Source organism: Pieris brassicae, chromosome 11, assembly GCF_905147105.1.
Source record: "Pieris brassicae chromosome 11, ilPieBrab1.1, whole genome shotgun sequence".
Lineage (NCBI taxonomy): Eukaryota > Metazoa > Arthropoda > Insecta > Lepidoptera > Pieridae > Pieris > Pieris brassicae.
The window spans coordinates 5,697,277-5,712,682 of NC_059675.1; the positions used below are offsets into that span (position 1 = coordinate 5,697,277).

Below are 15,406 nucleotides of genomic sequence, written 5' to 3' on the forward strand. Positions count from 1 at the left end.
CCGTCTTTGGATAAGTTCCTCCTAATTCTACGTTATAATTTCTCGCTATAATATATATAATATAGTCTACGCTTTTATTGGAAGCGGACGACAAATCATGTTTACGAAAGACCTACCTAATTAACGCAAATTTCTTCGTAACGTTTATTCATTTAGCATTCGTCATTTTCGCGGAATATTTCAACGAGTTGAACGTTCCGTGTTTTGTAAAGCGTGAATCTTGTAAGGAAACATGAAATTGATATTTTCGTTCATTATTTGTCTGGATACACGTGGATGACGCTTGGCACACGTCACTGGGCAAAGTGCCAAGTCAGGAGAGAGTGTCTGGAATCCTCCCCACCCCCTAGATGAGGCTTATGTCAATAATTTTAACCTTATAGTAGAGTAATTAACTTAAACTCTACATTTAAATATAATATGTTCTTTGTATTTCAGGAATTGAATTCGAACCCTTTGTATTTAATTATTAACTATTGCTCATAATAGAACAAAGCTACAACAGTAAAGCAATAAATTCACAAAGGGTAATTGACGACCTCATCAGTAATAAACAATTGATTCCAGGTATATTTTTATAGATAGTTTTATTGATAAATGCTGGAAGGGCGAAAGACTAAAGATTTTTATTTTTATAAAGAATACTTTTTCCTTTGAGATCAAAAATATAATACTCAAAGATATATAATAAATTATTTATTCCCATATTGCATAGCGCGATGCGTCTCTAGCCTCATTACACGGCGACGCATTCACTGTCTAGGGCGGGTAATCCCCTGCATTGAATTTACCCCTGTCTTACACAGCAATTTGAAACTTCGATAATTTCACTCTATATAATACATATTTCTACTAATACTGTCTGGTATCATGGAGTTTTATTTTGTGCTGCAAGAGGTTCTTTCTATTTCTAGAAAAATATTATATATATTTTATATAATTAAACTCATCTTAACCATCAAGTAGCTAAAGATGTTTGATAAAAGTGTCGTAAGATATTTTATCTACTAACAAACTTTCTAATTCAATTACATACTTTGCTACAGGTTAGTTTTTGCCGTAAACGGATTTTTTAATAAAACGTGATTATACCCATATGGTATTATTGTTGTAAGCATTGTTGCAATGCCTCCCACACTTTTCGTAAACGCATCTTGGCCGGGTCGAATGGCCGCAATATGTTTGAATGGGTAGGTATTGTTGTAGCATTAACACGACCATTAGCAGAGCTCTATTATACGGCAGGCCTTGGCCTTGTTGGAACCTCGAGCACGCTATTAGAAACCGCATTGAAATCCACTTTTTCGTTATAAAATATGCGAAGCAGTCATTTGTTTGATCTTTTAAAATTAGAGCAAAGATCGACCTTGGTGTTCAAATGATAAAAATATTAACACTTGGCTTTTAAAATCATTAACACTTGGCTCCATCAAAACATTGGTAGTTTTTCTTTGGTACCGTAGTTTAGGTTCATTATAGTATGTAATATAAGCAAACAATCAAATTGTGATCGATAGGTTTACCTTGCCTTAGTTTATCTAAAATGTTAGTTTAGGCGTAAAAATGTTTAATATAAATAATTATAATAAATCCCAAAAAGCGAAGAATGCGGTTCAAATATCGTGACGAGTGGTTTTCTTAGATAGCAAAGATTCATTGTATTTTGATACAAACACTCTTATGTAACATACCAGATAATAGTATTAGATAACGTGTCGTTAAAGCAATGAGGATTGGTAGCATATAGTCAAAGAGTTGCAAGATATTGTCAATGGTCATTTAAATATTTATTTGTTGGCCGGGAAGTGTTCTTTATTTAAATAATTTTAAATAATAAAAGTATTAAAACAATGATAATTGTACTTAAACGTTACAGGGACCTTCTTAAGAACGTCTAAATATCAATATCATACCAATTAAGTTTTAGATAAGTTTTTTAGGAAGGGTATTAAAATTTCATGCTTCCATGCAACGGCCATTTTATTTACACAGGAGCCTGTTTATAACATAATTATGTGCTAAACGCAAATAAGGCGACGCTGGTGTAGACTCTGAGAAGTGTCAGATTTATGCTTTTCTTAAGTAATGGGAGGAACAAGGAGTACTTGTTCTTGAAAAATAAATCAATGTAATTGCAGTGTATTAACTGAAGTCCTTTTTATATTATGTGGTAGATAAACTTTGACACAAAAGTGACAGTTGAATACTTTAGTTCAAACAGTTCAATTAGACAGGTGTAGTTTATATTAAGATGTCAAAAAAGATGTTTAGCTTTCATACTATTAACCCATGTGTTGCGGTGGGAGTGTCGAATTTCCACCGCGTTTGTCAAGGTTCATGATTTTACATCTAGTTGGCATATGATTTGATCACAAGTTCTTTACTAAATTATGTAATAGTTGTCACGTATCAACCACATATTTTACAATATACTATATATATAAAAATAAAGAATTACAAAGAAACTGTTATTAATATACTAGCTGTGCTTTGCTTTGCTTGCTAATTGCTTGTTAATTCGGTCCTAACGTGGTGTCTTAATACAAAACAAACAGGGATTTTCAAATCATTTTTCTGAAATTAGCGCTTTGAACCAACAACCTCCTTCATCTTTTTAATTAATTGTATAAACATATCTAATCTAAATAAATATATATATCTTAATAACAATAAAGTACTAAACTACATTAGCTAAACCTTTCCATTGTATATAATATTTATTTTCCTTCACTATCCTTTCTCTTGCCTTGAACTTTAAAATTAAAAACCTTTCAACACTACCGTTTTAATTAATACGCAGGAGTTGTCAAAGCTCATAATGAATTGCACACGCATCCGCGTCGCATAAGGCGCGGAAATGCGTTTGCTATGCAACTACAAATAACTACGAACTCATATTATTACACACAGAGGCTCCTGTAGAATTATTAATATATGTTATTCAAATTTGGAACCCATCCCACGATCAAGATAGCACCATAGAAAAAGTTCGTTCTTAATTTTTTTTAAGGGTAAGATTAATTATAAAAATCAACTACAGCATGTTAGTTTTGAATTCTAGAAGGGAGGTGTTTTATTCTTAAATAGCCTGGTCGTGAATCTAACTGAACAACCCCGATCTTTAATGGATAAAACTGGTTACTCCATCTCGCTTTGCACAAGACATTACAAACAATCTCAATTTGGTTGTACCCTGCTATATTCCAAATAAATTAACGCTTTAGTTCATTATATTTTAGTGTTATTAATAAGACATAAATAGTTAAAGAAAATCAATTTATTTGCATTCAAAAATCGACAAGCAACCTAATAGAAGTGTCATTCATAATATACGATAGTAGTAATCATAATGTTTTTGTGAATAATATCCTTTTTTTGTTATATATTTGCCTTGGCGTTATTTAATTTTATTACTTTTTCTTACTATTAATCAATTATTAAAAAAAATAGTTTTTTATGATAGTTACCGAAAAACTATCTGCCATGTTGTTACGAAAGACGAAAAGATTGCGTAGGAAACCTAGTATTAACTGCTCCAAAAGATATAGTAACCTACGTATATAATCTTTGATTATGTATCTATTTATTACATTCTATCTAAGCAATTATATTTGTTATATGATGCTTTCTTTATTGAGGTGTTGTATTTCAGTATAATTATAAACATGTCAAGCTAAGTAGGTATTATGATAAGCATCCATTTAAGTCTTATGTATCAGTCAGCAGCACAGTAATATTATTTTATTATGGAGCCTATGTTACTCAGGGATATAGGAAAATAATTTTTAAAATCGTTCCCGTTATCATTCGTTACAAATTCACAAATATTTCCTCTTTATAATTAGTAGTTAGAAATTGAGTAACAAATCTTAAATATTGAAATGGCTAGATATCACTTATCGGTAAGAGCCCCATTATTATATTTAATTTAAAGACGTTAAAATTATTTAAATAAACAAATCCTTTTAAAATAAGTCAATTTAGTAACGTAATAATTTATTGTTCAAAGTAATAAACTGTCTTTGTAATGTAAACTCTCTTTGCCGTAAATAACTCTTTATGATCAAATGTAGAGGTAACTTAGTCATACGAATATTTGAGATATTTCTGTAATGATTCATATTGCACCATATTTACTTATCGATCATGTAATAGTAAGTATTGGAAAGCTTGTGTTATTAGATAAAATAAGATTGTATATATATATTATTTTTGTATGTTAATTAAACTTACCAAATTATAATTATTTAGAAAGCTGCATTTGAGAGTAATACAAATATTATATTAAAATAAACTTATGGACTACGAACTATTGCTATCTGAAGAAGTTTTGTGGAACTCATAACTTAATTATTAAATGCGTGAGATTATTTGTGTATTTTTGATCAAACAAACTATGTAATTGATTTCTCTTTAGCTAAATACGGTTGCGATGCAGGTTGCTAATAATGTTAAACTGGACATATTTGATTGTAATTTAATCATATACAAAGAAAATAATAAATATTTTTTGTTTCGCATAAGTAAATAATAATCTTCTGGACAGATTTGCCCTTGAATGGGCCGCATCTCACTTAACATCAGGTGAGATTGTGGCCAAACGTCTGCCCAATTCTGTATAAAAACTACTTTGACTATATAGTTAGTGAAGAACAAATTAAATCTTGTACTCCAATATCATAAAGCTTTTCCCATGTCGTAAGCTACAATATCTTATACTACTATAAGCTCTATTGAAACCTACCTACCTACCTACCTAGTTCTTAGTTATAAAATTGTAAAACGCCTGTTAAAAATTCAATCGCAATTTTAGCGAGAGTCTGTTATGCGGATATAAACGATATGAAGCTAAGTATTTGCTTCGGAACAATAAGCGATGTAGTTTGCCGTGTCACCCTGTGCCAGACATGTGGGAACAGCGCACATGCGCCAAGAATTCCCGACGAGTCTACGATACCCAACAGTGCGGCTAGTATAGGTTTATCGAATAATCAAAAACGTTCGTAAATATCTAATTTAACTGTAATTAAGACCCTTCAACTTCAACCCCTTCAACATTTTGCTTAAATTCATTTTTATGTTGTGGAGCTGCGTCATTTCAATAAGACCTGAAATAATCAAATGTACAGGGGATAGTTATAAATAAATCTCGTACTAACCTGCCACTTCGAATTATTTACAACGGGATTTTGGCTACGGATCTGCGTGTGCCTCGACACATACAAATGCTTACTTTCCGCTTATAAATCGGTTCCTATTCGGATAGTCCTCTATAAAGGCCATTTGTGAGATAAACAAGTCCAAAAAGATGTATGGTGTCTGTCCTAAAGTTTTATTATAATATTTGATATCGTGTTATATTCTAACTTTTTTGTGATGACTAAAAAATACTGCGCCCTTTAAAATGTTTCACAATATTGGTTTTAAGTAAGAACGAACAAGTTATTCTTTATAGGCGAATTAAATTTTTAATATAGCACCTTTAGCACCTTTTAAATATTTGCTATAACTTTAATTTAAACGGCCGTGACCCTGAAAATGAAAAACGACTAAATACAGAAAGTCGCCAGTAGTTTTATTGTTTTTCGAAGTAATCTCCGTACCTCTCTACACATCGTCGCATTCGATAGAACCACTGAGAAAAGCAGTGGGCCCATTCCTCCTCAGGGTTCCCTTCTATGGCATTTTCGTACGCTTTCACCGGATCTTCAGGGCTCGTACAGTACAGTTCTTCGGAATAAATGAAAGTCGCAGGGCGCCAGGTGAGGACTGGATGGCGGACAACTCATAATCTCGACACCTGCCTTAGTCAAATATTCAATAGTCCGTTTTGCGGAGTGCGCTGAAGCATTGTTTTGATGAAGGAGGATCTTGCTTCGAGGGCGCTGCTGTCGAATTTTTTCCAAGACAACAGGCAAACAGCGATTGACATCAGTCTGCAATTACTGTCCTTCCCTCTTCTAGCTTAATTGCCACGAATGACCTTTCCGACCAAAGAATGTGGCAATCATCTTTTCTCCTTGGCTTCTTCCTTTCTTTACCGTAGTTGGCCGATCGTCGAAAGGAAACACTCACTGAGATTATTGTCTTTTGGTTTCGGGTTCGTAGCAATATATCCAGTTTTTATCATCTGTGACGATGTCAAATAAAGCATTCAGTCGCCGCCGTTGAACTTATCTAACATTTGGTGACACCAGTCCATGCGTAGGTGTTTCTAGTCATCGGTTAAAGTATGAGGAATCCATCTGGTACAAAGCTTCCTGACGCGTAAATGTTCGTGTATTATTTTTTGAAGTTGACTCATATCAATGCCTAGGTTTACCCGTATCTGCTGATAGGTTCTCTCTTATCTTCCTCTATCATGCGTCGCACAGCACTGATGTTATCTTCAGTAGTCGCTGTTACAGGACGTCCCTCACGCGGATCATTATTGACATTGCTACGTTCATGCTTTAAATCGTTAAAGTAATTGTAAATTAGTGCCACTAACACAAGATGGGGCTTATCATAGCTTTGTTGTTGAGTAAGCCCACAAAGATAGTCATAATAAATCATTGACTGTTTTTTTTTTCGCGTTAGGTTCATTTTCTCTTGTAACAAGAGTTTTAGGTTTGCCTCCAATTCTCAAAAACAAATGACAAATGAATGCAATATACTACATTAGGTTACCAAAGAATAAAAAAAAAACTAAAATTCTTAAATTAAAATTCAAATAAGTTTTCATTAGCAATGTTTTTAACTGGCCTGTTCTAAACATTTTCAATGTTACCGACGTAAACGTGCACCATATATAACCGGTATAACATATTTGTAATAATATTTATGACCACGATAACGATAATATTATTTTGTTATTTGGGGTAATGAAACACTCCGCCTATATTATTCATATTTTTTATTACTGTGTAACAGCTTCATCCAGGTCATGAAGTAGGGAGATGGACGTTGATAAAGAAAAATAAATAAACAATAACAGATTAATTAAACAGGTGAACCATAAGTGTGACACAAATTGTTAAATAAATTTTAAAAATCAGCTCGTGGTTAATGTAATGTAGCGTACAATTGGTTGAGAGATACGTAACCTAATGTAGTTTCGTTGGTAATAAGATAAAATAAGGAAAATCCACAGCCTCAAGTTATCCTGTTTTTGTATATCTCAATTTTTGTATTGGCGAAGGGTTAAAGTGCGTATTATAGTGACTTGCAAATTTAACTTATAGGACATTTATGCTCCTAAATATGTAATTTATTTGCAATTATTATACTATTGGATTAAAACATTTACTATAATCTAGGATGTGTGTATTCTATACACAGGCCTAGTTATAAGGAAGGTATCAATATTATTCCTCATTACATGAATTTAGTTATTTTATATTACATATAATTATAGAAAATCATACATATAATTTAGCGGTTGGGTGGTATTTTCTCTGTTATAATATAATTACCGATTGCTTTAATTTAAAATAAGTAAACAAAAAATATTATATTGTGAGACAATTATTTTTTAGTTTTTTAAACCAAGGCAGGGTGGTGGTGGCTTCGAGAAATATTTGCATACATCTTGGATAAAATTTTGTCCTTTATTCTCTTCTCCATTTATAAGAATGAATGGCACATACTTAAAATTAACTTTATTGCTTTCTAATCCGTAGTATTTTAGCAGTTCTATGCCCTTAGCTCCTTTGGCACAAGATTTTACGGGCGTTGAATCTATTCTCATATTTGCCCCACACTGAAACATAACAAGTATATTAAGTTATATTTTTTATTTAAATTTCTGTGTCTTTCATTTCATAAGCAAGTTTTTATGAAAATAATGTTGAGCAGACATTCGTAATATGGTATTCGTTCGTTCAACTGAAACATCGGGATTTCACGTTCGACATAATCTGATCAAATACACAAAAGCAGAACATTTAAGGTATTGAGACAAAAACTACCTTATCAGCGGCTTCGTCATCTGATCCCAAGTTTTCTTGTGAATTATCCATCATGCAGATATTAAACAGTAATGCAGCTGTGTGATTTGTAATTATATCCAAGGCACATGCGTGAAGTTTGTTTGCGTAGCATTCACTAGGCCCGTGTTGACATATAAATTCCACTTTACCGTCATGTTCTTTTGTCTGTTAAATCAATAGTGAGCATCGTATGAATGAATAGATTTTTATTTATTTATATAACCCTACATATATTTACAAAAAAAATCTTACAATAAAATATAGGGTCAATTAGACACTTTTGACATTTGTCGGTTTTAGTTTCTATAGGGTTTTACTTAATTTTTACTATAAATTTCTTTCAATATTACAATAAATATGCAATTATATTGTTCTAACATCTAAAAAATAATTATATTCATTAAAAGGTTATTATATTATGAATTTTGATGTATCAAATGTGATATAATGAATTTAACTTTGAAAATGACGGGTATTCTACAGTTTTATATATTACCTCAGCATTTCCGTAGGGATAAGTTTGAATATCAAGATAGTCATTCAACTTATTGATTGCTTCATTAAATTCAGTGCTCTCAAAATCTCTGCAACCTGGACAGAAGCATTCGTAGAATAATTTTATATTGACTTTCTCTCCCGTGTACGTCTGCAAAATATATCTAGTAAGGATAATACATATATTAAGTATTTATTATACGAATAACTAACTAACCTTGTCAGGAATAAAATTCATTAAATCGGCATCAATAGTAGGTGGATCTTCATCAAGCAAGTCGTTAAATAGTACATCTGTAAGAATTGTATAAGGATATATATGTTATTCTGTCATTATTCTAATTATTAAAATTTTTAAAAAAATGTTTCTTGTTTCATGTTAAATCATTTTCTATTTTCTAGGATGGATGTATACCAGATAATTTGGATACCATATTTAAAACATATAATCGTCAAATAAAATAAATGTGTAACGTGTAACGTACCCGCTCTTTACTTCACAAGGTAATATACGGTGAGAGAGATTAAAGAAGAAAGAAATCAAAGTTTTAGAAAAAAATACGCGCTACTGACAAGTCTCGTTAAGTTTCTATAAACTTCTGTGGTTTTTAAAGGTAATTTTAAAATTAATTGTATTTTCTGACGTGAATAAAATTTAAATATTTTTTAAGCACTATAAAAGCGTTGCTAATATAATTAAAATGTTTCCTTACCTGTGTACGAATTGGCTAATGTCACAAAGAATAAACAAAGAAGAAAATCACGCACCATTTTATGTTCTCTCGGTTCGAATGTTCATTGGATACTGAGCTACTGACACAATATTTGTATCAATTAATACGTATCGTTTATTATTTATATATGTGACTTGGAAATACCCTGGTAAATGTAAGCCATAACATATAGTTAACATTATTATTTAGACATTTCACATTTTTTGTAATGTTCACAACATTCTAATCAAATTTTCTTTTTATTGCGAATATTTTTAATTACATTTTTTAAATAAAATGAATAGTATATAATACAGCTTGGTAACCCATAATGTGAAAGAGAAGACTCAGAATTAGAAGGCACAGCAGTAGTAGTTTAACCAAGTAGTTTTGGCAAGAAATGTAATCAACGACCAGACACAGTCAACCTAGGAAGTGAGTTCACTTTCAAACAGAGAAAACGTCTATTATATATCAAGGTATGCACTATAGTGAAACAGCCAGGCTAAAGCTAAAGGGCGATGTCTTTTATCTCAGCGTATGAATATTTTAGTAAAAAAAAGTATTGATTTACATGTAACTAAGAGGATGGATAAATGAATTAAATAATAATTCAATTAATTAAATAAATAGTGATTTATTTATCGTTTTCTTCATCATTTTTCGTGCTATCATAATTTTCACAAGGTGGTATAGGGTTCAGAAAATATTTACAAATATCTCCCATAACGTCGTGACTTCTTTCATATTTTGACCCATTTATCCATATTTTTGGTACACCACGTATTTTATGTTTACTTGTCTCCTCTCCGTAGTAATTAAAAAGTTCACTGCCCTTTTCTCCAAGGGCACATTCTTTTATTACATTTGAATCGTATCCCATGTTAGAGGCACACTGCAAAAAGATACCTCTACTATTTACTATAAAAATAAAACATATTTTAAGATCTATCAAGTATTTTTTAATTAGCGATCCTATTAGCTTATAACTATTAATTGCTAAGTTGTTCTACTTTCTACAGGTTATAAATTGAGATTACACCAAAATAGGAAAATACCTTGTCAGCAGCTTTATCATCAGAACCCTTGTTTTCTTGTGATATGTCCATCAAACAATTGTTAAACAGTAGAGCAGCAGTATGGTTTTTAATTACATCTAAAGCACAGGCATGCAATTTATTACCATAACATTCCTCAGGCCCATGTTGACACGCATATTCAAATGTATTATTTGGTAGATGTAATCTCTGTAAAAGAAAAATATTATTTTTTCAAATTAGATTTACAGTAGTTAAGACCTCATAAAAAATACATTTTGACATTTTAATAAATAAACTTGGATAATTATAAAATAAATTTAATAAGTTTTGTCCCTGTGGCAGCATATCCTCGTTGGTTGCTATAATTATTTGTTGAGCGAGGAAAGCATCAGATCTTTAGTGAATATTATATCATTCATTATTTTCTTATTATTTTACATAAAATCTATGAATAATATACTCGTTCATATACCAGGTTCGAATTCGAATACCACCTGAAAGACTTAAAATCAAAGGAATTGTTATTCGGGACAAATTTTTTTTAATAGGATTTGACAATGGCAGGTTTAAAAAAAAATGCTAATTGTTTCTTTTTGAAAATACAATAAAGTTTGCATAGTAGGTATCTCTAGTATGCCCATTTTATGCGACATTTGTATAATTTTATTTTATAATTCAATCATACACAAACACTGAGAATAAACTTACATTAACATTTCCATATGGATATGTTTGAATATCCAAATAGTCATGTAGCTTTTCAATAATTTGTTTAAAATGATCTGTCTCGAAATTCCTGCAGTAAGGGCAATGGCTTTCATAATAATATTTTATGTTTAATTTCGGAGGCTTTTCAATGTCCTGAAAATGAATGGCATTAATATATTAAAGACTTTTCCATATAGTCTGACATAATTCTAGGAATAACGCAAACACACGTAACACGTGAAAACATCGGTATTAAAAAATGTGATATAAAACTCGTTTTAATCTTGCAAATGGTCTAAATTTGAATAGAAAATAAATATTGCGCTGAATTCGAATTGCGATTTTTTACTATCAGTCAATTAAATATAGTAATTACATATTCCGATTGGATGATAAGTGCTTGAAATATAATACATTACTCTGTGTGTATAGTGTATACAGTCAAGCCGACTGTATACACTATCAGTTAACAGTTTAACTATAATACAAATTTAGCTTAATGGATTTATAACAGATTAAAAAATGTGGAAAGAGATTTTTTACCGCGTTCTCATCAAATAGTTTTGTTTCATTTTTCTCTGTAATTTCGTTCGTCTCTGTAAAGGATTACTGGTGTTTTACATTCAATATTATATAATTATGTCGGAGCAATGGTGCTGGTATGACCTGCCATTTTCGTTTTTTAATAACATCAAATTTAAATTAGCTCAAATCAGCTATATTTTTTAGTTGATTTACCAATATTCATAAATCTACAAATTAAAAGACTTTCTGATAGTCTGTGATAATATATTGATAGAATTATAAATTAACGACTATTCAATGGTCGATAATAATAATCATAATTGACTGAACTTGAACTAATACAAGGGCTGGATTTTTAAAAGGGACAAATTATAAAAAAAATACCTGCTAATGCTCTTATTGTAAAATAATGAACCAAAAACAAATAAATTATAGTCTTCATGTTAACTTCTGTATCTTATTGACAATGATGTCAAACTAACACACATTTATTAGATATAGCTAATATTATCAATCACGGGTCATTAGCCACAGATCAAACTTACAAGTTCATTGGAAATAATTTATATTATTTAAATGTAGTGTAGATGATTTAGCGCCTAACGTACCAGCTATTTTCACATATACCAGTATAAAGAATATCAGCAAAATATATTTAAAATTATACCTGTACCTGTGGTAAAATCAACCATATTTAACAAAAAGTTAAATTATTCTTTGGAAGTAGTAAAATCCCTTTATGATGTTACGAAAAAGCATAATTTAATACACTTATCAAAAACATGGTACTCTTTTTCATAAATGACAACATGACATTTCTCACTTCGACTGAGTGTAATGAGATTTAGGTTCTATGACTTTATTTCTTTGAATCTTGTTTCGGGTTAGTTGAGGTCCATGTAAAAAGAAACTGCAGTTTTTAATTTAATTTACTGTGTGTAAGGAAAATGAATGTGTTCAAAATAAAGCCTTTTTTAATTATATTTATTTTTTCACACACCAGCTCATTTCCTCTACCTTCGACATGTATATAGCTAATATCCGAGTTCATATGGGAACTATATAATAATGTCAAATGTGCTCGAGTTACAAAATATCCTGACATTCTGTAGGGGGCTCAGCAAATGCTGCGCAAACATTTCGCATAAAGTGTTTTCCGTCATTTTTGACACCATTTATTTGAATGTGTGAAACGTGCTTTAAATTTGCCTTTATGATTTCTTCGCCGTAGTATTTTAGAAGCTCAGTGCCTCTTTTACCCTTAGCGCATTCCCTTATTGGTGCTGAGTCGATATACAGAGCTTTGCCACACTGAAAAGTTAAGTGATTGATAAGTTTCATTTATTTTGCTTTTCTGTCATTAGAATAACTTATTAAAATAATATGTCTATATAAAGTTCATTCAGGAAAAGTCGATCGGTAAATTGTGTTGCTGAATAGTCACGACCGCGCAAAATAAATTACAAATGTATGAACAGTAGTTAAACTAAAAATAATGACTATTTTATAATTCTATACAGCATCAGAGTGGCATCAGCTTGCGTATTTTTGCGAACTCCTACTGGGCGAAAGTAGATTTTCTACGTACTACTGTGTAGTATGAGCACGTAGAAAGTCTACGGTGAAGGAAAACATCGTGAGGAAACCGGAATGCCTTAGACCCAAAAAATCGACGGCGTGTGTCAGGCGCAGAAGACTATACCTACTTACTTGTATATTAGAAAGAAACAAATGATCACGAAAAAAAAAGAAATCTGAGGCTCACTAGACTTTAAAATGTTGTAGCGCCATTGGTTTCATTTTTTTGAAATTCAATTTATAATTCTACTGGATCTTTAACAAATTAATTTACTAGGTTAAGAAGTCGTACCTTGTCAGCAGAGTTATCATCAGAACCTTGATTGCTGTGGGAATACTTCATTATGCAAATATTATACCTCAAAGCACGAGTATTGGACTTCACAATATCCAGCGCACACGCATGTAACTTGTTCCCGTAGCATTCCTTAGGGCAATGATGGCAAGTGAAATTGATGTTGTTATTATCTTAAACTGTTATTATTTTTTAATGGTTTTAAACCATACAAAAATTAAGTCTATAGTAGACTTACTAAAGTGACCCCGGTGTCTCATATATACTATGTGGTATTGGAGTCAATATCTGTGTATGTTTTTAAAAGAATTATATAATTGTGGCTGTCGTTTACTTAAATTTCAGGTTAGTTATTGTTAATCGAACACTCTTAGTGCTAAGTGGACAAAACATTTCGGATTTTTGAGTCATAGATCGCGCTGCCTCGACTAATATAATGACTTTCTTATACTTATATAGGCATTATCATAGCGAAAAGTATATATCGAGGTATCTTCCTATTTTTGCTAAAACCAGGCTAATTTCTTATGTGTCGAATGATCGCCATAGTGGACAAAAGACCTCGAAAATACAATTATTTGTACTTTTTAAGGATCTACAAATGAATACACGTCCTGCAACGTACACGAGAGTAATTTATATATATATAGATATAATAGTAACTCAAACTTTTAAAGAGTTTTATTACTAATCTTCGATAGATTTAGTAATTATAACACTACGTATCCTAAAATGCTATTAATTTAAATTTAACAAACCAATAAATTATTAAGGTGTCAATTCATCATCAAATTATTGGCAATGACTAATCCTTCATGAAATATTAAATTATTTTGTTAATTTAAAACGGCATTTAACCAAGCTCATAATAGCTCATTTTTAAACTGCCCGAAATTGTGTTCTTTACTTCAGATTAATTCAAAAACTAATTGACCGTTCGAAATAAATTATTTCTAAATAAATAAACTATATTTATTTTATAAGTTTCCTGTCATGGACCGGGACAGGCCGATAGTACATTATAATTACATTCTTGTTTTGAAATATCACATATTCCGTACAAAATATTATTCTCTCAATGGTGTTCGAACAAGCTTTGAATAAAGTACATAGATATGTTTGAAGTACCTAAAAAGCTTTGATCGAATAAGTCCTATTTAAAACTCCCACACCTACCTGATTTGAATCTTCTTCAGAATCATTATCCAACGGCCTATCGAAGTCGGGACCGGCATCATAGTAGTCTGGAGATAAACACACCTTTAAAACCTTGCACGTATGGTTAGTACATATCACCTTGCACGTATACTGTGTTCTATACTGTGTATAGAATCAACTCATAGGTACATAACAATAATACCTTTTATAAAGTGACATAAATTATGTATAAAAAACTATTAGCGAACGTTATCAACGTTTTTTATACAAAAAAAAGTTGTAAGATTAAAAGTATAGAGTATCATTGAAATGGAACTAGTAAATCAGTCCGGATCTGAAATTTAAAAAAAAACATACTTTTAATATATAACTGGTAGTATTCCAATGGCAATATGTTTGAGCTCTTATAGAACAAAACAAAAGTTATAATGGGATTATGATCCTGTTATTGACAATGTCTTTCGTAACCCCTTTACGTCAAGGATTATTTTACATTACTTAAAACGAGCATACCCAAACTAAAAGCTTTACACTTCACCGTTACACCAATAAAAATAACAATTACAATTAACTTCATGTTAATTATTAACATGTAACAATCTTTAATACATCAAAAAATCATACTTATATATCAAAACTAATATTACGCAAATAAGTAGAAATATTTAAGCACACATAACGTTTTATTGTTTCTTTAAATAATTCGAATTTCAGACGCGTGTTGAATACTTCCATATAAATATTTATATTATAACGATTAACGTATTCGTTGCCTACTTTTATTGGACTAAAATACCTTATATGTAATTGCCACTTCACTTGAGTTTATTATAAAGTTCATAGCGTATAATATAATCTACTTATGCGCTATAATAAACATATTGATTTAGCTAGGGTCATCATTATACTTAGTATGTCGAGGGA

The 15,406-nt window shown here is 31.0% G+C and overlaps 3 protein-coding genes across 4 annotated transcripts; all 3 read right to left on the minus strand.

The window, feature by feature from the left end:
* Positions 1–6,880: 6,880 nt before the first annotated feature.
* LOC123716442 (gamma-interferon-inducible lysosomal thiol reductase-like) lies at positions 6,881–9,313 on the minus strand. 2 transcript variants are annotated; one of them, XM_045672205.1, is made up of 5 exons: positions 9,179–9,313; positions 8,683–8,759; positions 8,467–8,616; positions 7,950–8,135; positions 6,881–7,741 (listed from the first exon to the last, which is right to left on the minus strand). In XM_045672205.1, the coding sequence occupies exons 1-5, from the start codon at positions 9,234–9,236 to the stop codon at positions 7,514–7,516; spliced, it is 699 nt and encodes a 232-aa protein (XP_045528161.1). In that variant the 5' UTR covers positions 9,237–9,313; the 3' UTR covers positions 6,881–7,513. The 2 variants fall into 2 exon arrangements, with proteins under 2 accessions (XP_045528161.1, XP_045528162.1); XM_045672206.1 differs by having other exon boundaries at positions 9,234–9,278.
* Positions 9,314–9,783: 470 nt separating this feature from the next.
* On the minus strand, positions 9,784–11,923 carry LOC123716441 (GILT-like protein 1). Its single transcript, XM_045672204.1, has 5 exons — positions 11,836–11,923; positions 11,470–11,522; positions 10,927–11,079; positions 10,237–10,425; positions 9,784–10,073 (listed from the first exon to the last, which is right to left on the minus strand). Exons 1-5 carry the CDS (start codon positions 11,891–11,893, stop codon positions 9,816–9,818), a joined length of 711 nt encoding a protein of 236 aa, XP_045528160.1. The 5' UTR covers positions 11,894–11,923; the 3' UTR covers positions 9,784–9,815.
* Positions 11,924–12,418: 495 nt separating this feature from the next.
* LOC123716327 lies at positions 12,419–15,063 on the minus strand. The gene is made up of 4 exons (XM_045672015.1): positions 14,996–15,063; positions 14,501–14,568; positions 13,322–13,456; positions 12,419–12,762 (listed from the first exon to the last, which is right to left on the minus strand). Exons 1-4 carry the CDS (start codon positions 15,057–15,059, stop codon positions 12,538–12,540), a joined length of 492 nt encoding a protein of 163 aa, XP_045527971.1. The 5' UTR covers positions 15,060–15,063; the 3' UTR covers positions 12,419–12,537.
* Between the last annotated feature and the right edge of the window lie 343 nt (positions 15,064–15,406).